This window comes from Dictyostelium discoideum (assembly GCF_000004695.1).
Source record: "Dictyostelium discoideum AX4 chromosome 2 chromosome, whole genome shotgun sequence".
NCBI lineage: Eukaryota > Evosea > Eumycetozoa > Dictyosteliales > Dictyosteliaceae > Dictyostelium > Dictyostelium discoideum.
The window spans coordinates 6,034,806-6,062,305 of NC_007088.5; the positions used below are offsets into that span (position 1 = coordinate 6,034,806).

The 27,500-nt window shown below is 23.6% G+C and overlaps 12 protein-coding genes across 12 annotated transcripts in view; 5 read left to right on the top strand and 7 right to left on the bottom strand.

The window, feature by feature from the left end:
* DDB_G0275917 (hypothetical protein) overlaps window positions 1–2,911 on the top strand; it is a gene marked incomplete at both ends in the record, with an annotated part of 3,171 nt that extends 260 nt beyond the window's left edge. Inside the window, one exon of the mRNA XM_638516.1 lies at window positions 65–2,911. Coding sequence (XP_643608.1) covers window positions 65–2,911 — 2,847 coding nt within the window. The remainder of the gene's footprint in view (window positions 1–64) is intronic.
* An 81-nt stretch (window positions 2,912–2,992) lies between these two features.
* On the bottom strand, window positions 2,993–5,356 carry DDB_G0275919 (hypothetical protein; the record flags this gene model as incomplete). Its single annotated transcript, XM_638517.1, has 1 exon — window positions 2,993–5,356. The coding sequence occupies one exon, from the start codon at window positions 5,354–5,356 to the stop codon at window positions 2,993–2,995; it is 2,364 nt and encodes a 787-aa protein (XP_643609.1).
* A 416-nt stretch (window positions 5,357–5,772) lies between these two features.
* Window positions 5,773–6,708, bottom strand: DDB_G0275713 (DUF781 family protein; the record flags this gene model as incomplete). Its single annotated transcript, XM_638518.1, has 1 exon — window positions 5,773–6,708. The coding sequence occupies one exon, from the start codon at window positions 6,706–6,708 to the stop codon at window positions 5,773–5,775; it is 936 nt and encodes a 311-aa protein (XP_643610.1).
* Window positions 6,709–7,475: 767 nt separating this feature from the next.
* Window positions 7,476–9,836, bottom strand: nhe1 (Na-H exchanger; the record flags this gene model as incomplete). Its single annotated transcript, XM_638519.1, has 4 exons — window positions 7,476–8,198; window positions 8,303–8,858; window positions 8,983–9,125; window positions 9,234–9,836. The coding sequence occupies 4 exons, from the start codon at window positions 9,834–9,836 to the stop codon at window positions 7,476–7,478; spliced, it is 2,025 nt and encodes a 674-aa protein (XP_643611.1).
* Window positions 9,837–10,900: 1,064 nt separating this feature from the next.
* PIPkinA (ankyrin repeat-containing protein) lies at window positions 10,901–15,752 on the top strand (the record flags this gene model as incomplete). Its single annotated transcript, XM_638520.1, has 2 exons — window positions 10,901–13,127; window positions 13,210–15,752. 2 exons carry the CDS (start codon window positions 10,901–10,903, stop codon window positions 15,750–15,752), a joined length of 4,770 nt encoding a protein of 1,589 aa, XP_643612.1.
* Window positions 15,753–16,407: 655 nt separating this feature from the next.
* On the top strand, window positions 16,408–18,351 carry asnB (asparagine synthetase; the record flags this gene model as incomplete). Its single annotated transcript, XM_638521.1, has 1 exon — window positions 16,408–18,351. The coding sequence occupies one exon, from the start codon at window positions 16,408–16,410 to the stop codon at window positions 18,349–18,351; it is 1,944 nt and encodes a 647-aa protein (XP_643613.1).
* A 150-nt stretch (window positions 18,352–18,501) lies between these two features.
* Window positions 18,502–19,795, bottom strand: DDB_G0275709 (hypothetical protein; the record flags this gene model as incomplete). The annotated part of the gene is made up of 4 exons (XM_638522.1): window positions 18,502–18,918; window positions 19,029–19,366; window positions 19,545–19,590; window positions 19,778–19,795. The coding sequence occupies 4 exons, from the start codon at window positions 19,793–19,795 to the stop codon at window positions 18,502–18,504; spliced, it is 819 nt and encodes a 272-aa protein (XP_643614.1).
* Window positions 19,796–19,856: 61 nt separating this feature from the next.
* Window positions 19,857–20,854, bottom strand: DDB_G0275921 (hypothetical protein; the record flags this gene model as incomplete). Its single annotated transcript, XM_638523.1, has 2 exons — window positions 19,857–20,441; window positions 20,528–20,854. 2 exons carry the CDS (start codon window positions 20,852–20,854, stop codon window positions 19,857–19,859), a joined length of 912 nt encoding a protein of 303 aa, XP_643615.1.
* A 1,210-nt stretch (window positions 20,855–22,064) lies between these two features.
* abcF3 (ABC transporter-related protein) lies at window positions 22,065–24,113 on the bottom strand (the record flags this gene model as incomplete). The annotated part of the gene is made up of 2 exons (XM_638524.1): window positions 22,065–23,797; window positions 23,888–24,113. 2 exons carry the CDS (start codon window positions 24,111–24,113, stop codon window positions 22,065–22,067), a joined length of 1,959 nt encoding a protein of 652 aa, XP_643616.1.
* Window positions 24,114–24,356: 243 nt separating this feature from the next.
* DDB_G0275923 (hypothetical protein) lies at window positions 24,357–24,950 on the bottom strand (the record flags this gene model as incomplete). Its single annotated transcript, XM_638525.1, has 2 exons — window positions 24,357–24,789; window positions 24,883–24,950. The coding sequence occupies 2 exons, from the start codon at window positions 24,948–24,950 to the stop codon at window positions 24,357–24,359; spliced, it is 501 nt and encodes a 166-aa protein (XP_643617.1).
* A 139-nt stretch (window positions 24,951–25,089) lies between these two features.
* Window positions 25,090–26,533, top strand: gtf2h3 (general transcription factor IIH, polypeptide 3; the record flags this gene model as incomplete). The annotated part of the gene is made up of 4 exons (XM_638526.1): window positions 25,090–25,117; window positions 25,204–25,773; window positions 25,886–26,136; window positions 26,264–26,533. 4 exons carry the CDS (start codon window positions 25,090–25,092, stop codon window positions 26,531–26,533), a joined length of 1,119 nt encoding a protein of 372 aa, XP_643618.1.
* A 783-nt stretch (window positions 26,534–27,316) lies between these two features.
* Window positions 27,317–27,500, top strand: part of DDB_G0275519 (hypothetical protein) — a gene marked incomplete at both ends in the record, with an annotated part of 1,024 nt that continues 840 nt past the window's right edge. The window contains one exon of the mRNA XM_638527.1: window positions 27,317–27,500. This exon is cut by the window's right edge and continues 254 nt beyond it. Within this exon, the coding sequence (XP_643619.1) occupies window positions 27,317–27,500 (184 nt within the window).

Consider the following 27,500-nt stretch of genomic DNA (forward strand, 5'->3'; position numbering starts at 1 on the left):
TTATAATATTTTTATTCATTTTGTTTTATTATTATTATTATTATTATTATTATTATAATAATAGTTAGAATATAGATGGATACCTGAAAGTGATTGGAAATATAGTAGAGAATTTAAAATTTGTAAAAAAGAATATCAAAGACCAATAAATATTGATTTAGTATGTGAAGGTATTGATACAGTTGCAGATATTTTTATTAATGGTGTAAAGATTGAACAAAGACTAGAGAATATGTTCCGTATTCATAGGATCAAGGATATAAAGAGTTACTTGAATAAACCAAAACCAGACGATAATGAAGATAGTGAAATCGTTAATCAAATTGAAATCATCATTTATTCACCATCAAAGTATTGTAAAGATTTAGCAAAGAAATATAAATATGAAATTCCAGAATGGGAATATCCAAATGGTATACATCATAGAAATTTCATTAGAAAAGTTGCATGTCATTTTGGATGGGATTGGTCAAGTTGTTTTTGTCCAATCTCTATCTTTAAAGATATCTCATTAGAATTCTACTCATTACCATTAATTAAAGAGGTAATGATTCATCAGAATCATAAAGACTATCATCTAATAGGCTCTGTTGAAATTGAAATCTCTCTAAGATTTTACACAAGTTCAATATGTAGTTTTAGACAAGATAAAGATTTACCAATTGAAATTTCAGTGGTTCATCGTAGTACTGGCACTACAACTCATAAGTTGTTAAGTTTAAATACAAGTAAACTTTTAAAAGATTCAAAATATACTCTGTCAATGGTTATTAATGATGCTAAATTATGGTGGCCAATTGGACATGGTGAACAAAATCTTTATGATATTACAATTTCAATTCCAAATTTAACTTCAAATAAAAAAATTACTACAAACCCAAATAAAAACAATAATGCTAATACTACCACCACTACTATAGCATCATTAATTAATGAAGATGCTCCAATAACTTCACCAACTTGTGAAGAAAATAATATTGATAATATTACAAATGATGAAAACAATAATAATAATAATAATAATAATAATAATAATAATAATAATAATAATAATAATAATAATAATAATAATAATAATAATAATAATAATAATAATAATAAAAATGAAAATATTATTTATAAAATTAAAAAAACAATTGGTTTGCGTACATCAACAGTTGATGTTTCAAAAGATATTCATGGTAGAAAATTTCAAATTGTAGTCAATGGAGTTGCAATTTTTGCAAAAGGTGCAGATTGGATACCAGCAGATCATTTCTTAACAAGAATAACAAATGAAAAGATATTTCATCTTTTAAATGCATCACGTTTAGCCAATATGAATTGTTTAAGAGTTTGGGGTGGTGGTCAATATGAAACCGATTATTTCTATGAAATTTGTGATGAATTTGGTATAATGTTATGGCAAGATTTTATGTTTGGTTGTGCACTTTATCCAACCAATAAAGAATTTCTAAAAAATGTTAAAAAGGAAGTGAAATGTCAACTTAATAGAATAGGATCTCATCCATCAATTGTATTATGGTGTGGAAGTAATGAAAGTGAACAAGCTATTACCGATCGTGTTTGGGATCCAATTAAACACAATCCTCATAGATATACCATCGATTTCAATACACTCTATGTTGGGGTGATAATGAAAGTATTGAAAAAAAAACTTCCAGATGCATTCTTTTGGGTTAGTAGTCCATCCAATGGTGTACATGAATGGGGTGATCCTAATGATCCAACTAGAGGTGACACACACTATTGGGGTGTATGGCATGGTAATTTGGATTATATTAGTGGCTATTTAAATTCAAAGAGTCGTTTCCTTTCAGAGTTTGGTTTTCAATCGTTACCATCATTTAGTGAACTTAAAAAGGTATTATCATCACCCGACCAATTGAATATAACTTCACCAGAGATGGAAGGTCGTCAAAGGTCACCAAATCCTGGTAATCTTGGCATTTTGAAACATGTTGGTCTTCATTTCCGTGTCCCATTGGATTTTGAATTACTTTGTTACACCAGTCAAATCCTTCAAGCAATTTCAATTAAAACCGGTTGTGAACATTGGAGACGTAGTAAACCCTATTGTATGGGTACTCTATATTGGCAATTGAATGATGTTTGGGTTGGTCCAAGTTGGTCCTCAATTGAATACAATGGAAATTGGAAACCACTTCAATACTTTGCAAAGAAATTCTATCAACCAATTCTTTTATCTTTCGTTGAAAATGCTGATATTTTAGAGGTTTGGTTAACTCATGACTATGATAATTTGGATAATATCTATATTCAATCTAAATTGGTCATATTGGTTTGGAGTCTTGAAACCTCAACAATCGTAAACACTGTAGAGACCATTGCATCCGTTGTATTATCAGATAGAAATCAATTAAGTAAAAGAGTACTTCAAATTAGTAAAGACAAACTATTTGGCGTTTTACCATTACCTTCAAATAATTATATAGTAACTGGCCATTTCGATTGTGATACTATCAAATCAAATAATCAAGACTTGGTTTCAAAATTCACCATTGAAAACTATTCCGATATTTCAAATACCTATTATCCATGTGCTTTTAAAAAGTTAATTCTAAAACCAACAAAAATTCAATTCTCAAACAATTGTCAAAGTGGTGTTGTTGTTGATCCAAATTGGTGTCGTCTTTCATCTACTCCAATGAAATCTTCAAATGTAACTGTCAATCATGAAAATAAATCCTTTGAATTTACAATTGAATCAACCCAATCAATTGCTCTCTTTGTTTGGATTGAATGTGTAAATTATCCATCTGGTTATTATTCTGATAATGGTTTTAATCTTTTTAAAGATTATCCAAAATCTGTAACCTATTATCCTTTAGAATTTAATCCATTAGTCATACCAAAATTTACTTTTACATCTTTAAGAGATACTTATTAAAAAAAATAAAAAATAAAAATAATAAAATAATAAAACAATAATAATAAAAATGATAATAAATTAATAATTTAATTTTTTTATTTAAAATCTTTTTTTATTACGTGGTTTTCCAATTTTAGCTTTTAGTTCAACTTTTTTATTTTTTAATTTTCTTGGTTTTAATTTTGGTTTATATTCTTCTTTATATTGTTCTTGTTCTTGTTCATCTTGTTCTTGTTCTTCTTGATCATGTTGTTGTTCATCTTGTTGTTGAAGTTCATCTTTATAGATTTCAGATTCTTTAATACCTAAAAGTTTTGGTGAAATCTCTAATGATTCAATACCTTTAGCTCTAATTTGTTTAACACGTTCAATGTTTGGTTTTTGTAATGATCTAGCTTGAATACGCCAACATTCACCTAAAATGATTGAAGATGCTTGTGAAACGTTTAATGATTCAATTAAACCTGTACCTGGAATTGAAATTGAAACAGTTGACTTTTTACTAATTGTTCTACTAATACCCTTTGTTTCTGAACCTAATACCAATACAATTGGTTTAAGTCCTAAAACTCTATTTGACTCATCAGAATATAATGAGATATTCTTTGTTAATGATTTTAGTGGTTTGAATTGTTCAACGATGCCATTGTCAGCATTGTCATCAATGAGTTTATTACTTGCAGTTGTAACTACTTCCCAACCATTTTCAACAAATTCATCTAAAACTTCAGCAGCATCTCTACGTAAATAAAGTTGAGAGATATTACAATATTCAACAGCACCACGACTGCTACGATAACTTTCAGCAGAGTATGGATTGATTGAGCCTGTTTTCTTATCAAATTCATTCACAAAGATAACAGATTCAACACCAAATAAAACAGCACTACGAATGATTGCACCAATATTTTGAGGATTTTCAATTCCATCCAACAATAAAACCACTGGTTTTGAACCTGAACCTAATGAATTGAATTTAATTTGATTTAAAATTTTTGATTTTGAAAATTCACTAGAGAAAGAATGAACTTTATTGGTGAATGGTGAATTTGAAAGGAAATTGGCTTTTTCCATCTCTTTATCAAATAATTCTTTAGTTGGCATACAATATTTCTTTTTTGTAACTGCACAAATACCACCATGATGAATTGTACCACTAACTTTTCTTAAAGTTTCTTCACTCTCTTCTTCATTCAATATTTTATAAGTTTTACTTGAATCTACAAAATGTTTAATCAATGCTTTCAATTCTAATTTATTATCTTTATAAAATTTACTGTCAATATATAATTTAACTAAATCTTCTGGTCTTCTTTCAAATATTGATAAAACTGATCTAATTTGTGATATATGTATTTCATTCTTTTTTTCTTCATTATAATTATTATTATTATTATTTTCTTGTTTTTCAATTTCATTTTCATTTTCATTTTCATTTTCATTTTCATTTTCATTTTCATTTTCATTATTATTATAATTATTATTATTATTATTATTATTTCTATTATAACTATTATAATTATTATTATTATTAGTATCATCAATATCTATACTACTTTTAGATTTTAATATATAATTTCTATTTTGAGTATCAGTTATTGTGGGTTTTTTATTTGGTTGGTAACTTTTTAAAGGTGGTGTTGGTAAATCTTCATTTTCAATTTTTTTATCTTCATTGGTTTTTAAATTTCTAACTCTTTTTTGACTAAATACTTTTTCACTATTTAGAGTGACAATTGGTGAAGGTTCATCATTATTTTCCAAATTTATATTTTTATAAGATTTTCTTTCTTTTGTTAACATACTACCTAAACCCATTCTTGAAGATTTAATTGGTTCTTTATCAAAAGTTTTTAATCCATAAATTCTTTTTTGAGAATCAATAGTTTTTTCATTTTCATGTTTATTAATAGTTTTTGAAGGTTTTAATCTTGAATATCTTTTTGGAGAATCATCAATTTTTTCATTTCCATTATTATTATTATTATTACTATTATCATTTATTGGTTTTATTGTTTTAACTCCACTTGAAGTTCTTTTTTGAGAATAAATAATTTCACGATCTACATTATTATTATTATCGTTGATTTTTTCAATTCTTGGTTTTATTGAAACTTCTGATGAAGTTCTATTTTTAGTGACTTTTTTACTTTCATTATCAACATTGTTGTTACTATTTTTTGGTTTAGTTATAACTTCACCTGAACTTCTTTGAATGTCACCTGAATTTACATTTATATCATTATTTTTATTAATGTTGTTGTTGTTGTCGTTGTTATCATTTTTTGGTTTTATAATAACTTCACTTGAATCTCTTAAATTTCTTCTACCTCCTTTAGTTGAATATGATAATGATGGAATTATTGATGTTAACGAATTAGATATTATCATTGTGGATGATATGCTTTGATTTCTACCAATAATATTTAATACTCTGGTACCACTATTTGATAAGGATAACATTTTATTTGAGCTATTATTACACCTGTTTAATATGTTCCCAAACATTGTTTTTTTTTTATTCGTTTTTTTTTTAGAATGAAAAATAAATAAAAAAAAAATGGAATTTATTTTTTTTTCGTTTTTTATTTTTTTTTTTTTTTTTTTTTTTAAAAATTTTATTTAATTATAAAAAAAATTATTGTCTAAAAAAAAAAAAAAAAAATATACCATTCTTTTTTTTTTTTTTTTTTTATATTCTAAATAATTTTTTGTATTTTTGAGTCTTCTAAATCTATATTAAAATAAATAAAATTAAAAAAATAAAAATAAAAAAATATAAATTTTCAAATCTGTTAAGATATTTGGAAAATTTATTGATGAAAAAAAAAAAAAAATCCCAAAATATTATTTTTATTATTTTTATTTTTTAAAAATTATTAACATTTATTTGTTAAAATATTAATTAATATAGTAATAAAAGTTGTTGTCGGAGAGGTAATGAAATTATTAATTTCATTGTTTATAAGATTACGACAATTTTCATTTTGAGTAGCAGTTTTAATTAAAGTAATAAATAAATTCCAAGTTAATGAACTTTGAGCAATATCATCAATGGCAAACATGGACATTACAACATTATTTTGATTTTTTGAAAATCTTGGAATAAATGGTGGGAAATCAAAAATTGATATCATTGATGATGGTAATGATTTACTTAATGTTGAAACTTGAGTATAGTTTGTATTAAAATTAACAACAGCAATGACATCAACAAAATGAGCCCAACCATTCCCAAATTTCTTTTCTTTCAATGGTAATAACGATAGAGTATCTTGAAAGATTTGACTAGCTTGGCCAATACTTCCAATGTGAGCATCCCACATTACTTTTAAAATTTTATCATCATTACCAAAACTACCATTATTTTTAATATTGATAATTTCTTGAAAGAATATATCCCACTGATGCATGATGTTTTGATCACATTCTAAATAGGTTGTACAGAATCTATTATCATCAATTTTAAATATTTCAACTTGTGGTACCAATCCATTATTCATTGCTGATAAATATGGTATCACTGATAAATAATAATTCATATTACCCCACCATGATTTTAAATTAATATTTGTTGAATTTTGAATTTCCAATCTTCCAGAACGATTTTGCCATTCCAATTGTAATTGTAATCCATATAAACAATTATTTAAATTATCAGTACCAAAAACTGGAATATTTGTTGAATTAATTAATGTTTTATACAAATCAATTCTCTCTTGATAAACCCATGGATTTACTACTTTGGAAAAAATTAATGAAAAATTTAAAATTAAAATAAATAATGATAATAAATTATTTTTAATATAAATCATTTTATTATTATTATTGTTAATAATGATCAAAATGATTTTTTTTTTCTAATTTCAAACTTGTGTTTTTTTTATTATTATTTTTTTTTTTTTTTTAAATTATATTATTTTTTTTTTTTTTTTTTTTTATTTGGTATTATCATATCTCCCGTTAAAAAAAAGTAAAAAAAAAAAAAAAACCCCTACTTTGCTAATGCTGATGGTCTTATTTTTTGACCATTAACAACAAAAAAGAAAATCAATACACAAAAATCACGTGGCATCATAAAAAATGTTTTAACAACTATTAACTTGGGTTCCGGCAATTTAAAAAAAAAAAAAAAAAAAAAAAAAAAAATTAATCAATGAAAGGTCACAAACACACTGGTGTGGTCATCTTGAAAAGTCATTCTAACTTTTTTTTTTTTTTTATAATAATTATTATTTTCATTTTCATTAATTTTATTTTTATTTTTATAACATTTAATGGTGCTTAAAAATAATAAAAAATAAAAATAAAAACTATTGGTTTAAAACAAATTCTGTAATTTTATAATTTTTCAAACATTGTAACTTTTATTTTTATTTTTTTTTATTTTTTTTTTTTTTATTTTTGTTTTTATTTTTTATTTTTATTTTTATTTTTATTTTTATGTTTGTTGATTTATTATTTCCAACATTTTCATGTTGCTGATATTATTATTACTTATTATTTCTATTATTCAATATGAATAATAGTAATTTTGAATATTTTTTTTTTAGTTTTAAAAAAAAAAATATATATTTTAATATTAAATAAGTGGTAATGTATCATTATTTTTGTTATTACTTCCATCATTGGAGTGATGTTGGCTGTTATTGTTAATAATAATATTGTTGTTGTTGTTATTGTTATTACCATTATCATTATTATTATTATCACTTTGATGAATACTATCAGTATTTATATTTATATTTAAATCTAAATCTGAATCGAAATCCAAATCTTCATCATCATCATCTTCCTCATCATCATCGAAACGTAATGGATTAGAATCCAATTCATGATCGTGTGAGGATTGAATAACCATTTTTTCAAAGATTTCAATTGCTTCATTTGCTAAAGGTGGTACTCTCTTTCTAAACCAAGGTTTGAAGTATTTATCATCAAATGATTCATAAAGTTTAGTTCTATCTTTTTGTTTGGTTTGCTTACTCATTGGTTTTGAAATATTGTCCAAAGACTGATCGGTTTGTGATGTTTTAATACCCAATACTCTTAATAAAGGATATGTACCCATACCAAACACAAAGATTGTAAACACCACAACCAATAATGTATTGGTTCTAATATATGCATTCATATGTTCATCCTCTGAAATATAATCCAAAGACAAAGAGAATGCAAATGCTCCTCTTAAACCTGCAAACCAAATAGCAACTTGAATTACCCATGGTATTTTTGTCTTTAAAAATTTATTTAATAAAAAACACATTGGAAATACTGATATTGCTCTTGCTAAACATGTAAATAACTTAATTTTAAAAAATATATATATATATATATATAAATATTAGATAAGTATTTTAATTATTAATCTATTTATATCTATCTGTAAATATCATATGACACACTTACAATACTCCAAGAGAATAAACCAAGATCAAATTTGAATTCATGGGCAGTTAAACTTAAACCAAAATAAAGGAATAAGAAAGTTTCAGAGATGAAAGCAGCAGTTCTAAATAATTGACCACTTGTTAACTTTGTATAGGGTGATAAACTATAGGCACCATATTGATTTAAAGTGATACCGAAAAAGAATACCGCCAATACACCAGAGATATCCAATGCACCTGCCAACACATAAGACATATATGAAAACATAACCATGAAAATGGTTTCCAATGCAGGGAATTTACCAATGTTGATCCATTTCAAAATCAATGATAATAACAATGCCATAACTACACCCAATATTACTGAACCAATTGCAACCACTGTAAACATTGCACAACTTATAATGATATCTCTTGTACTTGTATCTTCAACAACACTATATAACATCATTGAAGTTGCATCATTTAAAATACTTTCACCTAGTACTAAAATATATAACATTGGATCAACATTTAATGCTTGAAAAATTGCTAATGTACAAACTGGATCTGTACTACTAATAATTGATCCAAATCTATTTTTTTATAATAAAAAATCAAAAAAAAAAAAAAAAAAATATATTTATTAGCATCACATATGTTGGTGAATTGAATTGAATTGAATTGAATTGAATTGAATTGAAAATATAAAATACTTACGCAAATGAATCTTTTAATGAAAGTGCTATTGATACACCAAAGTAACCAACTATATAAATGCCAAATCCAACAACTAAAAATGTAATAATTGTACCAAATACAGCAAACATTAAAATTGGTCCAATATTATTAAAGAAATCAGTCTGAAAAAAAAAAAAAAAAAGAAATAAATTATTAATATTTATTTTTATTTTTTATTTTTTATTTTTTATTTTTTTATTTTTTTATTTTTTATTTTAAAAAATACAAACTTTATGTAAAGAATAACCAGTTTCAAAGATAATTGTTGGTAAAATGAATAAAAAGAAATTCTCTGGTTCGAAACTAACGACATGATTTACAATATCACTATAAAAGAATCTGAAAACAATACCCAATATAATTCCATATGTGACGACGGCAACTGATTCTGGTACGAATGGTATATCCAATGAAATGATGAAATAAACTATTAATACTGACCCTGTTAAAATTAACATAATAATAAAGATAATTGTATTTGCTTCACGTTGATTTGCTAATGCATTTTGTTTGGTATTGTTTTTTTCGCCACAGCTACCACTATTACTACTACTACCGAATAATATTTCAGTACTACTACTATCTATACCAATATCATGTATTAAATGATTTTGATTTTCTGGTGTTATTAATATTTTATTATTATCGTCGTCATCATCACCATCACCATCATTATTATTATTAATATTAATATTTTTGTTGTCGTTATTGCTATTATCACTATTATAATGATTATTGCTTTTTATTAATGTTGTTTTAGTCGATGAAACACTTGAGTAAAATAAAGATAATAAAAGAACAACTATTAATATATAACTTTTGTTCAATTTCATTATTATTTTTTATTTTATTTTTTTTTTTTTTTAAAAGTTTTTTTTTTTTTTTTTTTTTCGTGTAATAAATATGTATAAATTGTATGTGCGTTTTGTTAAAAATAATTATCACTTCTTGTTTTTTTTTTTATTTATTTATTTATTTATATTTTTTTTTTTTTTTTTTTTTTTTATCTATAATAATTAAAAAAATAATAAAAAAAAAAAAAAAAAAAATTTATAATTATAGTAATATTATGACATGAGAGTAAAATGAATATTATTTGAATATCTTTGTGTGTGAAGGGTGGTGTGGATGTCTTTGAAAATTTTAAAATAAAAAAGAAAAAAAAAAAAAAAAACAAAAAACAAAAAAAACAAAAAAAAAAAAAAAAAAAATTAAACAAAGCAAAAAAAATAAAAAATAAAAAAAAAAATAAATTAAAAAAAAAATAAATAAAAAAAAGCATCTTAACTGGTAAAAGTTTGAAGTCTTTATTTCATGTCAAAAAGTACCTTTTTTTTTTTTTGTTTTTTTTTTAATTTTTTTTTAATTTTTTTTTTTTTTTTATCCTGTATAGAATCTAAATTGTAGATAAATATCTACACATCAACTTAATCTATGAAAATAGTTTTGACACTTGAGAAAATAGAAAAATATTTTTTTTTTATAAATAATTGTTTAAAAAAAAAAAAAAAAAAAAAAAAAAAAAAAAAAAAAAAAAATAATAATAATAATAATAATTAAAATTCTTATAATTATTTTTTATTCCCACCCAAGAAAAAAAAACATCATCATCATCATCATTGCTGCGACCTTTTATAAAAAGATATTTTTGCGTTTTTGTTTTTTTTTTATTTTTTTATTTTTAAATTTTTTTTTTTTTTTTTTTTTTTTCAAAACTAAATCTTTTTTTTTTATTTTTTTATTTTTTTTTTTCCTCTAAATATCCCAATTTTATTATTTATTTTTATTTATTCATTTATTTTTTTACCAACCCTTATTTATTTAATTTTTTTTTAAAATAAGAAAAAAAAAAAAAAAAAAAAAAAATAAATAAATAAATAAATAAAATTTTTAAAAGATGACAATATGTCAACCAATTCCATGTGGTGGATCCTATTTTTGGAATATAGTTGAACCATATAAAAATGATGAATATGTATTTGTAATGCAAAGTTATAATGGACCATTTAGGTGGAAATCAGAAGAATATAGAATCGTTTTAATGTGTGGTCCAAATTCAAATGGCTACATTATAGCCACATCAACTTTATTTAGTGAAATCTTTTCAAATTGGGAGATTATCACAACAATTTATAAAGAAAAGATTGAAAAAACAGGTCTTAGTCATTTCTCTGACACTTTTTTAATACAACTATATAAGAAATTAGCTAAAAAATTATCACAAGTTAATTCTCCAATCTTTACAGAAGAGGAACAAAATATTCAACCACCACCACAACCACAACTACCACCTCAACAACCACCACCACCACCTCAAATACAAGAATCACAACCAATCCAAGAACAAATTGAACAAATTATATTACCAACGACATTAGAATTTCCAAAAAGTAGAGATAATGAAGAAATTAAAATTATTAAAAAAAGAAAAATCGTGGCATTATTTAAAACATTATATAGAGTTGATGCAATGACAATTATTGAAAGGGATTATAGTTCATCAAGTCAATGGATAGAATGGGTTGATGAGTCTACAGGAATGAGACCAATTCATGTCGCTGTCGAAAGAATGAATGTTCAATTGGTTAAATATTTAATTGAACGTAAAGCAGATGTAAATATAAAAGATAATCAAGGTTGGTCACCATTACATTTCTCATCATTTGCTGGTAGTTTAGATATTTGTCAAATTCTATTAGATCAAGGTAATGCTGCTGTTTTAACAATTTCAAAAGATGGTACATTACCATTACATTATTTAATTAGACATTGTTATTCAATAAATGTACCATCTTCATCATCAAATAGTAATAATAATAAAGATAATAATAATAATAATTATAAAGATAATAATAAGTTTAATAGTAATTTATCAATTAATTATAATAATGGTGGAGATTGTAATAATTTAACATTAAAACAAAAACAGGAAAGTAATAATAAATTATTTTCAATTTTATCATTATTACTTAGTAAAGGTACACCAATAAATGCAAAAACTATACGTGGTGAAACTGCATTACATCGTGCATGTTATTATGGTTCAGCACAGTCTGTTAAATTTTTACATCAAAATGGTGCAGATGTAAATGTTCAAAATTCACGTGGTGAAACACCACTTTATTTCGCAGTTGTAAGTCGTCAACGTGAGATTGTAAAACTTTTAATCGAATATGGTAGTGATGTTAATATTGGTGGTGAACGTTCTGCTTTAAAAGCTGCTGATAAAACAAACCAAAATGAAATTTATTATTTTTTAGCTGGTTTTTCTGATGAAAAATCTGTATCTGATTCAAAAAGAGATTATTATAATAATAATGATGAAAATGATAGCAATAATAATAATAATAATTATAATGATGAAAATGATAATATTCATAGACATAATCAAAATAATCAAGGTAATAATCAAAATCATTCAATGGATTGTTGTTCAAAGATTGAAAATGGTCAAGAATGTAGTTGTGGTGATTTAAGTAATACAGCACATCCATTCTATCCACATGTTTTCGTTTTCATTGATTTTCCTGCTGGTACAACTCATTGCTCCTATTGTAAATACTTATTATGGGGTATTAGAAAACAAGGTTTCCAATGTGAAGTTTGCTCATACATTGTTCATTCAAGATGTAAAAGACAAGCAACATTAACAAATACTTGTGGTATACCTGATTCAAAAGAAACTATTTCTTCTTCAGTTGTAAATGATTTCTTAACAAAATCAAGAGACCAAAATATTAATAATAATAATGAGGAAGAAGGTGTAGAAGTAGTAGAAGAAGATCATCATCATAATAACATCAATAATAACATCAATAATAATAATAAAAGATCACCACAAAGAAAACAAACAATAAGACAACCATTACATAAACAAAATATTAATAGAAAAAGATTAGAAAGTTTATATAATCATTTCATAACATTGGATAAAGAAAAGAAAGGTTCAATTTTAAAAAAAGATTTTGAAAAATGTTTAGGTCCAATCATTAATAGCTCAGAATCATTATCAAATGCTTTATTTTTAGGTTTTAATCCAAAAAAACATGATAAAATGAGTTATGTTGAATTTTTAACTGGTGTTTCTGTATTACAAAATTCAACTTTTGATAAACAAATTCAATGTAATTTATATAATTTTTATGAAAAAAAAAAAAAAAAAAAAAAAAAAAAGTAATTAATTTATTAATTTTATTATTATTATAGTTTCATTTAAAATGCTAGCAGGTGAAAAAGGTTATATTACAGTGGAAGAGTTTTTATCAATTTTAGAATCAATCTATTCTTCATTAACAAATTTAACTATTGTAACATGTAATCCACAAGCATTTCTAAAAAGATTATTCCCTGAATTTTCATTTAGTTATCAAAGAAAACAAAAACTATTATTACAACAACAACAACAATTACAGCAGCAACAACAACAACAACAACAACAGCAGCAACAAAAATCATCATGGTCCTCAACTTCACCTTCACCTTCATCAACTACTAATTCTCTTAGAAATAGTTTAAGACTATCAAGAGCTATAGATAATAATAATAATCATAATAATCATAACCATAATCATAATAATAGTAATATTAACAATGAAGATGATTTAAATCTTGATTCAGATTCAGACTCTGATTCATTCCCAACACCATCAACCTCTCCACTTTTATTTAAAATTGGTATAAAAAATAAACAACAACAACAACAACAACAACAACAACAACAACAGCAACAACAACAGCAACAACAACAACAACAACAACAACAACAACAACAACAAGAACAACAGCAACAACAACAACAAGAAAACCAACAAATAATAAAAGATGAGAATGAAACAGTAGAAAATCAATCACAAGAGATAAAGCAAAAAGAAGATGAAAATCAAAAAGAAGTTGAAAATCAAAAACAAGATTTAAAAAATCAAAAAGAAGAAAAAGAAGAAGAGGAAGAAATAAAGGAACAAAGAAAATTTGAAACCAAAAATGATAATTTTGTTCAAGTTAATACAAAGAAATCAGTTAGAGGTAGTATATTTTTTGCACCATTAGATTCACATGAAAAAATTAATAATATTTCAAGTATTGGTAATCATAGATCTTTAATTAGAAATAGTAGTAGTAGTGTATTAGATAATAATAGTAATAATAGTAATAATAATAATAATAATAAAAACAATAATGAATCTACAGCAACACCAAATACAACTAATTCAACAACACCAATTACATCAGCAACAACATCAACATCATCATCTCCATCATCATCATATAAAAGTCAATCATTACCAGATTTACCATCACATATACCAAAAACACCAACAAAATCATCAATTATAAATAATAATAATAATACATCAAAAACAATAACAACTAAATCATCATCATCATTTGAAAATGGTTTAAATAATAGTGGAATTGATAATAATTATATTAGTAAAAAAGAAAAAATTGAAAATGATAAAGTTTTTCAATTAAATGGTAGAATTTATTTTAAAGAATTTAAACAAGCATTATCAGATAATTTATATTTTGTAAAGAGTTTAGGTTTAGTTAATCATTATGAAAATCCATTGATTAGAGAAACTGAGGGTAATGATGGTCTATTGGTTAATCATTCATCGAATTGGGTAACATCACAAGGTAAAGATGTATCAATTGGTCATATAAATTGGGAGTTAATTCAATATATTATGATTGGTATTAGAAGGTCTGCAGGTGAAGCCATCGTACTAACCAATAGAGCAACATTGAAGCCTAAAGATTTTGAAATGGTTGTTGAATTCAAATATGATGGTTGGACATTCAAAGATCATTACCCATTAGCATTCAAAAAGATTAGAGAAAGATTAGAAATTGATCCAAAGATGTTTATGTTTTCCTTGGGTCCTGAAAGAGTGTTTGGTAATTTACTATTAGGCAATCTTTCAGTGTTGAGTGAAATGAACTCTAGTGGTAAAAGTGGCAGTGTTTTCTTTAGATCGACAGAGGGTGATTATTTAATTAAAACCATTCCAACACATGAAGAATCAATATTGAAAGCGGTTTTACCAACTTATGTACAGCATTTACAAAAATATCCAAATAGTTTATTAATAAAGATATTGGGTTGTTATACACTTCAAATAAAGGGTAAAGCAGAGATGAAATTCTTGGTCATGAATAACCTTTTCTTCACTCCATTACCATTGTCTGAGAAGTACGATTTGAAAGGCTCTGTCATCAATAGAAAAGTTGACAAGAATGATTTACTCTTACCTGATATCGCTTTAAAAGATCAAGAATTTCATAGAATACTCGATATTGGCCCAGAGTTTAAAGCACCATTATTAGAACAAATCGAACATGATACAATGTTTTTAGAATCTCATAATATCTGTGATTATAGTTTATTGGTTGGCATTCATACTATAGATGAAAATTCACCATTGGCTCTTTCGGATGATGATGATCCTGATCTTTCAAATGTGGGTGGTGTTAAAAGAGACACTTGGAAAGTATTGGAAGAAGAATTCTTTAAAAAAACTAGTGGTAAAATCTCTTTATTTCAAAAGAATTTTGGTGGTATCCTTTCAAAAAATAAAAAAGAAGTTTATTTCATCGCTATCATCGATACTTTTACCGCTTGGGATTGGTGGAAAAAGTCTGAACGTGCCTTAAAATTCTTGGGTAATGATTTAGATAAAATATCTGCTGTTAATCCAACTGATTATCGAAAAAGATTTCAACATTATGTTTCAAAAATTGTTCAATAAATTTATTATTAAAAAAAAAAAAAATAAAATAAAAAAATAAAATAAAAGTTAATAAATTGTTGTATTGCCACCAAAAAAATTTAATTTTATTTATAAAAAAAAATATATATATATATAAATAGATTTTATTTTATTTAAAAGTGAGGTTGTTTAAAAAAAAAAAAAAAAACAGATACAGATAACTCCTGGTACTATGGTGAATGTATCAATGAGGTTTAATTGTATCAGTTTGTTTTTATTATATGTTTATTTAATTGGAAACAACACTACATGATAAATCTAATATGGGATTAAAGATTTATCAAGATCATCTTTATTGCAAGAAAAATTATAAAAAAAAAAAAAAAATTTAATAAAATGCTAGCAATTTGTTGTTTGAAAGAATTTGTAAATTAGGGGTATAAAAATTATTTTGAGAATACAAATTGGGGGTATTTGTTTCATTTATTTTTATTTGTGTGTTTGGAAATAAAAATTTTAAAAATAATAAATAAATAAAATAAAAAATTGAAAAAAAAAAAAAAAAAATGAACATACAATTAAAGTTAATTATTTAATATTATAAATATATATTTTTTTAATATTATAAATATACATACATATATTTTTTTTTAATATTATAAAAATATATTTAAAAAATTTCTAAAAAAATAAAATGTGTGGAATTAGTGGTTGGGTAGATTGGTCAAATAAAAATGATTTATTAAAAGAAGTTGCAATAATTCAAAGAATGAATCAAAGTGTTTATCATAGAGGACCAGAGGAAGGTGGAATTTGGAAATCAAGTGATGCATTATTTGGACATCGTAGATTATGTGTTATTGATGCAGCAGGTGGTAAACAACCAATGATTTTTAAAAAAGGTGATAAATCAATTGTATTATGTTTTAATGGGGAATTATATAATTTTCAAGATTTAAGAAATGAATTAATTTCTTTGGGTAATCAATTTAAAAGTCATTCTGATACTGAAGTAATTCTAATGTCATATATTCAATGGGGTGAACAATGTGTTAAAAAGTTTAACGGAATGTTTGCAGTTGCAATCTTTGATGAAGAAAACCAAAAATTATTCCTTGCAAGAGATCATCTTGGTGTTAAACCATTATTCTATTGTACTAGAGGTGATTCCATTCTTTTTGGTTCAGAAATGAAAGTTTTACTAGCAAATAATAAATTGGTTAAAGCAGAAGTTGATAAAGATGGTATTGCTCAATTATTTTATTTGGGTGCATTTCGTACACCAGATATTGGTTGTATATTTAAAGATATACATGAAGTATCACCTGGACATTCAATTACATTTAATAAATCATTAAATAATAATAATAATAATAATAATAATAATAATAATAATAATAATAATAATAATAATAATAATATCTCTTTCACTACAACTGGTCAAAAAGAATATTGGAATTTAAAATGTTTACCACATACTGATGATGTTCATCAAACAAGTAAAAAACTTAGAGGATTAATTGAAGGTGCACTTTCAAGACAATTAATATCAGATGTACCAATTACATTTTTATTATCTGGTGGTTTATCATCTAGTGTATTGGTTTCATTGGCATCATCACTATCGAAATCATCATTTCCTGAACCATGTCCAATTAATGAAACTAGTATTTTGAAAACTTTTTCATGTGAATTTGAAAATGATGATAAAGATTATAAAGAAGAAATTGAAGGACCAAAAAAACCATGGGTTGAAAAGGTTGTTAAAAATGTTCAAAGTAATCATATTTCCACACAATGTAATGTTGATAATTTAATAAATACAATTTCATTACCAATGAAAGCAAGAGATCTTCCAAGTTTTTCAAAATGGGAAACACCATTAAGACTAATGCTAAACAAAGTAAAAGATCATGGTGTGGTTTTAATCTCTGATGAAGGTTCTGATGAAATATTCTCTGGTTATGATTGGTTCAAAAAACAATCTTCTTTAAATATGGATAGATTACCATGGATTGGCAATATCTATAATAATATCAATCATTTCTTAAAGGATCAAATATTAGAACAAGTTGATTTTATGAAATATGGTGAGCAAGTCTATCAAAAAGCCATTAAAAACATGCCAGTGCTACAAGGTGAGGATGAAACTCAAGTAAAACAAAGAGTTGCCTCTTGGTTATTTATTAAATACTTTTTAGTATATATGCTTGAACGTGAAGATAGAACATCAATGTCTCAATCATTAGAAGTTCGTGTACCTTATTGTGATTATAATTTGGTTGAATATTGTTGGAACATACCATACAATATGAAATCAATTGATGATATTGAAAAAGGTATTTTACGTCGTTCAATGGCTCAACAATTACCAAAAGATATTTTATATCATACAAAGGATAATTTCCCATTATCAGTTAAAGATACAAATTTCTTTATTTCAGTTTGTAGTCTATTGGAAATTGAATTAAATAATCCATCCTCACCAATTTTAAATTTTATTAAAAAGGAATCAATTATGGAAATTATTAAAAATAAATATGATGAAAAATATCAAACCTATCAAAATCAAAGTGTTATTGAACATTTACTTCAAGTAAATACATGGATCATTGATTATAATGTTAAATTTGTTTAAAAAAAAAAAAAAAAAAAAAAAAAAAAACCAAATAATAATTACTAGTTATAAAAATAAATTTAAAATTTTAATATATTTGAAAAATGGAATTAAATAATACATTTAATTAACCATTGAGTTTATTTAATTTTATTATTTTTATAAATTGTTTTAATGTTGCTTAATTAAAGAGATTTTATCTAATCCTCTTGATTGTTTCAAACCATTATTTGTTAATAAAATGATGCCATCACAATTTCCATCTTTTGGAATATTAATAATAAAATCATTTTTTTCATTAATATTATTGTTAACACTATCATCATTATTCTCTATTTGAAACTTGTGAGTGATCATTTCATTAATTTCATCTGTTTTAAATTCAATCACTGTTTGAGGTTGTACATCTTGTTTTTCAATATTATAAATAATATAAATAAATGTTAGTTTTGAATCTTCAGTTTCATTATCTTCGTTTAATGAACTTGAATATTGCTTTGTGTTTTTTTCAATTCTAAAACCTTTTGAAGTTGAATTAAAATCAATATTGAATTGATTTGTTTTTTTATCCAATAAACTTTGTGTTAACTAAATAAAAACAATAATAAAAATAAAAATAATAAAATATATTAATATTTTATTAAAATCAATTAAATTAATAAATATTAAAATTAAAAAAATAATAAATAAATACAAACCTTAATAATTAAATATGAAGCAATTATTCCTATTGAAATAATTGTTACAATAGTGGCTGATAATAAAATTAAACCAATTATACTTTTACGAACCCAAATAAAAATTAATGAAAGTAATGTACCTAATAAAACTGAACCAATACCAATTTTATAAGCCATATCTGATCTATTTAAAATATTTCTACATTCAGTTGCCAATAATTTATATTGGTCAAATGTTAAATAACCTTCTAATTCATTTGGTAATTGAGTTGGTATTATTATTCTATCTGAATGGCTACCCTCTTCTAATTTACAATTTTCACAACAACAAGTAGGGAATTTTAAATCTATACATTCTTTTTTTTTATAATTTTTTAATTTTAACAAATAATTTTATAAATTAAATATAAATAAATATAAAAAAAAAAAAAAAAAAAAAAAAAACTATAAATAAATAAAAAAATATAATAAATAAATAAATTAATAAATAAAAAAAAAAAAAAAATCAATATTATTATTTGTAAATTAAAAAACCAAAAAAAAAAATAATTTTAATAACAAAAAAAAATTTGTTTGATTTCTTTTTTAAAAATAAATTTATATTAAAATAAAATAAAAATATTAAAAAAAAAAAAAAATCATCCGACGTGGTGAAAAGTGTGAAAGTCTCACCAAAACCACCACCCCCCCCCCCACTTACACTAATTTTTCCAAAAAAATAAATAAAAAAAAAATAAAAATTAAAAAAAAAAAAAAAAAAAAAAAACTGTAATTATTTTTAGCATATTTTTGTATGATTTACATTTTATTATACACATATAAAAAAAGTTAACTATATATTAATTTTTAATTATCATGGTCATAATTTTTTAGATCTTGTTCTTCTTGATCTTCTTCTTCATAATCGTTCAAATTATTATGAATTAAAGATGTTTTATCATCAATTACAAGGTTTTCCTTACTTTTACTAGTGATGAGAATAGTTTTCATTTGAATACCTTGGTAATTGCCACTACTACCACCACCATTATTATTATTATCATCATCGAAATTATTATTTTGATTATTTTCATCAACATCACTACAATTTTCATCGGTACCACAGTTACTATGAGATTCATTTGAAAGATTGAGTAATTCCTTTTCATCGATTGAATAATCTTGAGATGGAGAAGCCTCTTCGATGATTTCACTATTGTTATCAACATTTGAAGAAGTTGATTGCTCTTCAGAAGAGTTTAGCATTCCATTAGTTGTGTTATTTGAGTTGTAGTGAATATAAATATAGGTGAATCTTGAAATTTTATCTGACAAGAAATTTTGAGTGAGACTATCGAAATATTGCTTGGTCTTCTTTTCAAGAATGATTCCTTTTGCGCTATATTCAGAATTTAATTGTTCAATTTTTTGGTCCAATTGAGGTTGGACAGACTTGTAGTGTATATTTTTAATTTTATTAATAATTATATTTTTTTTTTTTTTTTTTAAAGGAAAAAAATGTTTAAAAAAACCCTTACCTTTAAAAGCATTGCAGCAAAAGAGAAACCAGTGAATAAAATAAATAAAACGGCTATTGTTAATAAAATCAATAATTTTCTATCATTATAAATATTAATATAGAGCAAAGAAATTAAGCTTGCCACAACTACTGTAACTATAATGGATTTATAAGCTTCACTAGTTTTATTAATAATATGTCTACAATCTGTGACAATTCTTTTATATTGTTTAAATGATAAAACTCCTTTCAATTGATCTGGTAATTGTTCTGGAATAATTATATCATCTGAATAATAACGTGAAAAGAATGAATGTGAATTTGTTGGTACTTTAAATTTAATCATTGTCTCTGTTATTAATATTGGAATTTTTAAATTTGGATTTTGATTATTTATGGAAATTGATGAATCTATTTTTTTTTTTTTTAAAATCTATTAATAATTTTTTTTTTTTTTTTTTTTATTAAATCAAAAAAAAAAAAAATTATTTATATTTTTGTGGGTGTGTGTTTAGGTGATTAAAGAAGAAGGATGGAAGGAAGGAAGGAAATAAATAAAAAGAAAAAAAAAAAAAAAAAAAAGAAAAAAAAAAGATTAAAAATAAATTATTTATATTGTTGTTTTTTTTTTTTTTTTTTTTTTTTTTTGCTGTTTTATTTTTTGAAGAAATCTGGGGAATTTGTGGGGAGTGCGAAGTGAATTATTGCCAGCTGGCAGTTTTTGGTGCGAAGTGGTGAAATATTTAAACAGAAAATTTATGGCATTGATTATAAAAAAAAAAAAAAAAAAAAATTTTTTTTTTTGTTTAGCTTTTTATATTAAAAATAAAAAAAAAAAAAAAAAAGAAAAAAAAAAACCAATTTTAAATAAAAAAAAAATAATAAAAAAAATAAATTTAAATATCTTTAGAGTGAGAGTTTCAGACCAGTCAATCAAATGTCATTCTTTTTTTATTCAATCACAATTATGTCGTGAAAATTTTTTTTATTTTTTGTTTTTTTTTTTTTTGCCCTGTTTAATTTTATTTATTTTGATTTTTTGTTTTTTTTAATTTTCTATTTTTCTTCAAAGAAACTGATTATTTTTTACAAAAAAAGATTTTTTAATTTTTTTTTTTTTAAATTGCGTTCCACATTTAAGTGTTTTTCCCAATACCAATAATTATCTTAATTTATTATTTATATTTTTTTTTTTTTTTAAAATTTCTTTCATTTTTGTTTTTTTTTTTTTTTTTTTCTTTTCTAAACATTTTTTTTGTGAATCAAAAAAATAAAAAAATAAAAAATTAAAATGACTTTTTTTAATTATTATTTTAATTTTAAATTTCTTTTGGTCGAAATGACTGAAAATAAGTTTTTGTGAGTATGATTTTTTTTTTTTTAATTATTTTTAATTTTTTATTTTTTTATTTTAGTTTTTAGTTTTTTTTGAAATAATATTTTAATTTTAAATTTCTTTTGATCAAAATGTGAAAATAAGTTTTTGTGTGTACATTTTAATTATTTTTAATTATTTTTAGTTTTTTTTTTATTTTTTTTATTTTTTTTTTTTTTTTCTAAACAGTTTGAATCTTTTTAAATTTTGATCTTGATGGATCATATTTTTTTCCAGTTCTTCTAGTTCTATCTTCTTCATAGGAAGCATAATTACCTTCATGAACGATTACTTGACCATCACCTTCAAATGCAATAATATGAGTACAAAGACGATCTAAAAAGTAACGATCATGACTAATGATAACAGCACAACCTGGATAATCTTCAATGGCAGTTTCTAAATTACGTAATACATCAACATCCAAATCATTGGTAGGTTCATCCAATAATAAAAGATTACAACCTCTTTTAATCATTTTTGCAATATGAACACGATTACGTTCACCACCAGATAGAGAGCCAATGAATTTATCTTGTTCTGGACCACGGAAATTGAATTGAGAGATGTATTCTCTTACGTGAATTTTATAATTGTCACCCATAACTACATCATCGGAGCCATCGGCAACCTCTTCATAGATGGTTTTCTCGTCGTCCATTGAAGCACGTGATTGTGCGACGAACCCCATACGAACGGTTTCACCCACTCTAATTGAACCGGTCAATGGTTTCAATTCACCAGTCATGATTCTAAAAAGTGTTGATTTACCTGTACCATTTGCACCAATGATACCAACGATTGAACCAGGTTCAATATCGATATTTAAATTTTTAAATAAAGTTCTACCATCAAATTCCATACTAATATCTTTGGCTTCAAATACTACTCTACCTAAACGTGGACAAGGTGGAATTGAAATTCTACCTGGTTCTCTGAATTTCTCTGGTGCACTTGCCACCAATTCATTGTATTTATCAATACGAACTTTATTCTTTTTAGTTTGAGCTTTAACACCACCTTTAAGATACTCCAATTCCTTTTTAATGGCTTTCTTTCTTCCCTCCTCCTTTTTATTCTCCATTGAGAGACGTTGCTCCTTTTGTAATAACCAACCCGAGTAATTTCCTTTGAATGGTATGAGTGAACCACGATCAACCTCTAAAATCCAATTGGCGACATTATCTAAAAAGTAACGGTCATGAGTGATTGCAACCACTGTACCACGGTAGTCATGCAAGAAACGTTCTAACCATGCAACACTTTCTGCATCCAAATGATTTGTTGGTTCATCCAATAGTAATACATCAGGATTTGAAATTAGTAAACGTGCCAATGCAACTCTACGTCTTTCACCACCTGACAATGTTGTTACATTACTATCACTTGGTGGGCAATTTAATGCGTCGATTGCAATTGCAATCTTTCTCTTTAAATCCCAAAGTCTTTCTTCCTCAATAATATCAGCCAATTCATCTCTTCTCTTTTCCAATTGTTTTCTTTCTTGTTTAGTTAACTCTTCATCTTCATCCTCTAATCTTTCCTCGATCTCTTCATGTTCATCCAATATCTCCTTCTTTTCTGCTACACCATCGAAAATATTCTCCTCAACAGTTTTATCTGCATCCAACTCTGGTTCTTGATGAAGGAATCCAACTGTTAATCCTTTTGAATATAATACTTGTCCATCATGTTCCGTATCTTCTTGTGATAAAATACGCATAAATGATGATTTACCACTACCATTGGTACCAAGTAAACCAATCTTTGATCCTTCTAAAAATGAAAGTGATATATCTTTTAATAAAATTTTACCATCATCTAATCTTTTATTAACTCCAACCATTGATAATATAACTTTATCTGTTTGATGTTTATCTGCTCCTGTTTTTTTTTCATTTCCTTTTTTTTTTGCTTTTTTAAAAAAATAAATTAATATTTAAAATTTTAAAATATTATATATTATATGTATGTGTGAGTGATTTTTAATAAATATTTACTTACTTGAATATTGTTGAATTAAACCATATGATAAATTTTTGTTTAATTTTAAATTTTCATTTTTATTATTATTATTATTTAATTGAATTGAATTAACTATACTTTCTTTATTATTTAAAGTAGTAATTGAAGTTATTGATTTATTTACATTTGTAATATAACAATATCCATTCTTTGTTGAATTAAGCAAAGATAATGGTTTTCTTAATTTTGAAAATGATGAAATCATCCTTTGTTTACATTCGAAAAATAAAAAAAGTAAAAAAAAAAAAAAAGTTGAGCTAAAAAAAATCTAATTTCCCAAAAAAAAAAAAAAAAAAAAAAAAAAAAAAAAAAAAAAAAAAAAAAAAAAAAACGATAAATTAATTATTCGTTTTTTTTAATATTTTATTTTATTTTATTTTATTTTATTCTATTTACAATTCGTTTGTTATTTCAGTTATTTATTTATATATATTTTTTTTTTCAATGATTAATTTTTAGTTGATTCATTTGATTCTAAGATTACATTTGAAATTGCATAATCAGTATCATGAGAAATTGCTAGATGAATTTTATTAATACCCAATTCTTTGAAATATGATTCAGTTGTTTCTAATAAATTTACATATGGACGTCCATTTGATTCATTTAAAATTTGAATATTTTGAAAATTTAATTTTGAACGATCTTGATTTCCAATTGCTTTATAAATTGATTCCTTTGCTGCCCATCTACCTGCTAAATATTCAAATCCTCTATTATTATTATTATTATTATTATTATTATTATTATTATTATTATTATTTAATTCACTATTATCGTTATCATCAATACTTTCTGTTATTGATGCTGTTGGATTTAGTGATTTAAATATTGATATTTCAACTTCATTAAATGCTCTTTTTAAAAATTTATCACCATGTCTTGGAATTATCATTAAAAAAAAAAAAAAAATTAATAAAAAAAGGTGGAAAATGATAATAAAATATTTTAATTATTAATTATATTAAAAATACCTTTTAAATGATGATTCTAATCTTGATATCTTTACAATATCATTTCCAATACCAAATATCTTATTCATTTTTTTATTTTCTTTTTTTTAATTTAAAATCAATTTGAAAACTTTTTCAATTTTTTTTTTTTTTTTTCATTTCTCATTTTTACATTTTTTTTTTTTTTTTTTTTTAATTTACCTCCAAAACACACACATACATAAAATAATGAACAATGAAGGATCTGCAGTTATAAGTATGTAGATATCAATTTTTGAAATGGTTTAAATAATAATAATAATAAACTAATACAAAATATTATTTTAAAATAATAATTTAAAGATGAAGACGATGATACAAGTTTATTAGTAGTTATTTTAGATTGTAATGTTTATTCATGGGGTAATAGAGAGAAATCATTACAAGATGCGATAAGTGGTATGAATGATGATAATGACAGTAGTAGTAGATATAATGGTAGTACGACAATAGGGAACAATAATAACAACAACAATAACAATAATAGCAACAACAATAATAATGTAAATAAAAGATTAATCAATACAAGTAAAAACAATTATATAGGATTCAATAAATTTTTAGAACACTTTATGGTATTTATAAATGCATATTTAATGCTAAATCAAGAGAATCAACTTGCAATCATTTGTTCTAAAATTGGTGAAAGTTCATTCGTTTTCCCACAATCAAATATTGATCAATATCAACAAGAACAACAAGAACTTGAACAACGACAACTAAATGAAAATGGTGAACTATTACCAACACCCAATAAAACTATTCAAGGTCAAATATTAGCTAAATTACAAAAATTAGATTTAGAAATAAAACATGATCAAACTGATATATTATCTTCAAGTTTCTCTGCTTCCATGTCAATTGCTTTATGTTGTATGTATATATAAATATATATATATATATATATATTTATTTACTAATTCATTATTATTATTATTATTATTATTATTATTATTATTATTATTATTATTATTATTTAAATTAGATATAAATAGAATTAAAAGAGAAACACCAACAATTAAACCAAGAATTTTAGTATTTAATATATCACCAGATGTTTCATCACAATATATATCTGTAATGAATTGTATTTTTTCATCACAAAAGCAATCGATACCCGTTGATTCTTGTATACTTTCTCAATCAGATTCAACATTTTTACAACAAGCTTCACATTTAACGAGTGGTATTTATTTAAAACCACAAAAACAAGAATTATTATCACAATATTTATTGGTATGAATTATTATTATTTTTGAAAAAAAAAAAAAAAAAAAAAAAAAAAAAAAAAAAAAAAAAAAAAAAATGTATGTTTCTAATATTTAATTTTAATTTTATAATAATAATAATAATAATATTGTAGACTACATTTTTATTAGATACATTATCAAGAAAATCATTAGCATATCCAACATTAAAATCAGTTGATTATAGGGCATCATGTTTTTGTCATAAGAGAATTGTGGATATTGGTTATGTTTGTTCGGTTTGTTTATCGATTTTTTGTGGTCACTCATCATCATGTTCAACTTGTGGAACTAAATTCTCTTTAAAAATAGATTTAAGAAAACAATTAAACAATAATCCCACCACTACTACTTCTGCAACCTCAACAGTAAATAATAAATCATAGTTGAAAACTATAATCTTTATTTATAGAAGTTCAAATTTTGTATAAAAAAAAAACCAAAAATAGATTTTTTTTTTTTTTATTTATTTTTTATTTTTTTTTATTTGCCATTTTCTAATTTTCCTCTGATTTCACGAATCAATCATTTTTTTATTCTTTTTTTAATTAATAAAATTTTAAAATTATTTCTATTTTTTTTTTTTTTTTTTTTTTTTTTCTAAAAATAGATTTTTTTATTTTTATTTTTAATTTAATATTAAAAATATGATAATGGTTTGTATCGGGATAAGTATTTTAAATAAAAAAAAAAAAAAAAAAGAAAAAAAAAAAAAAAAAAAGGGAAAAAAAAATGAAATTAAAATAAAAATAAATTGGGTGATAATAATTTTTTTTATTACTCAACTATTAACCCATTCATTTTATGTAACCACAGTGGTATATTTTCATGTAAATTTAGGAGAGAAACTCTTTAAAATTATTGGACAATTCCAATTAATTTAAATGTTTGACTGAATGGGTTAAAATTATTTTGGGTATCCCATCAGTCATGATTTCAAATAAAATATTTTGAAAATAGGTCAAATTTTTTTGGATTTTTTTTTTTTTTTTTTTTTATTTTTATTTTATTTTATTTTTTTTTTTTTTTATTTTTTTTTTTTTTCAAAAAAACTGATTTCATATTCTTATAAAAAAAAAAAAAAAAAAAAATTATTATTATCTTCATAAAATAATACCACAAACTAAAAAATCAAATATATAAATAAATATATAAATAAATAAATAAAAATGTCAACAACTAATGATGCCAACACTACAACTACCACAACTAAAACTAAAGAACAAATTGAACAAGAGGCTATTGCCAGTTCAGTGATTACAGCAGATGCCAATAACTCATTACCACAACCAAAAGGTGAAGAATCTATCAAAATGAAAGAATCACTTGAAGATAAGAAAGCCGATGCAAATT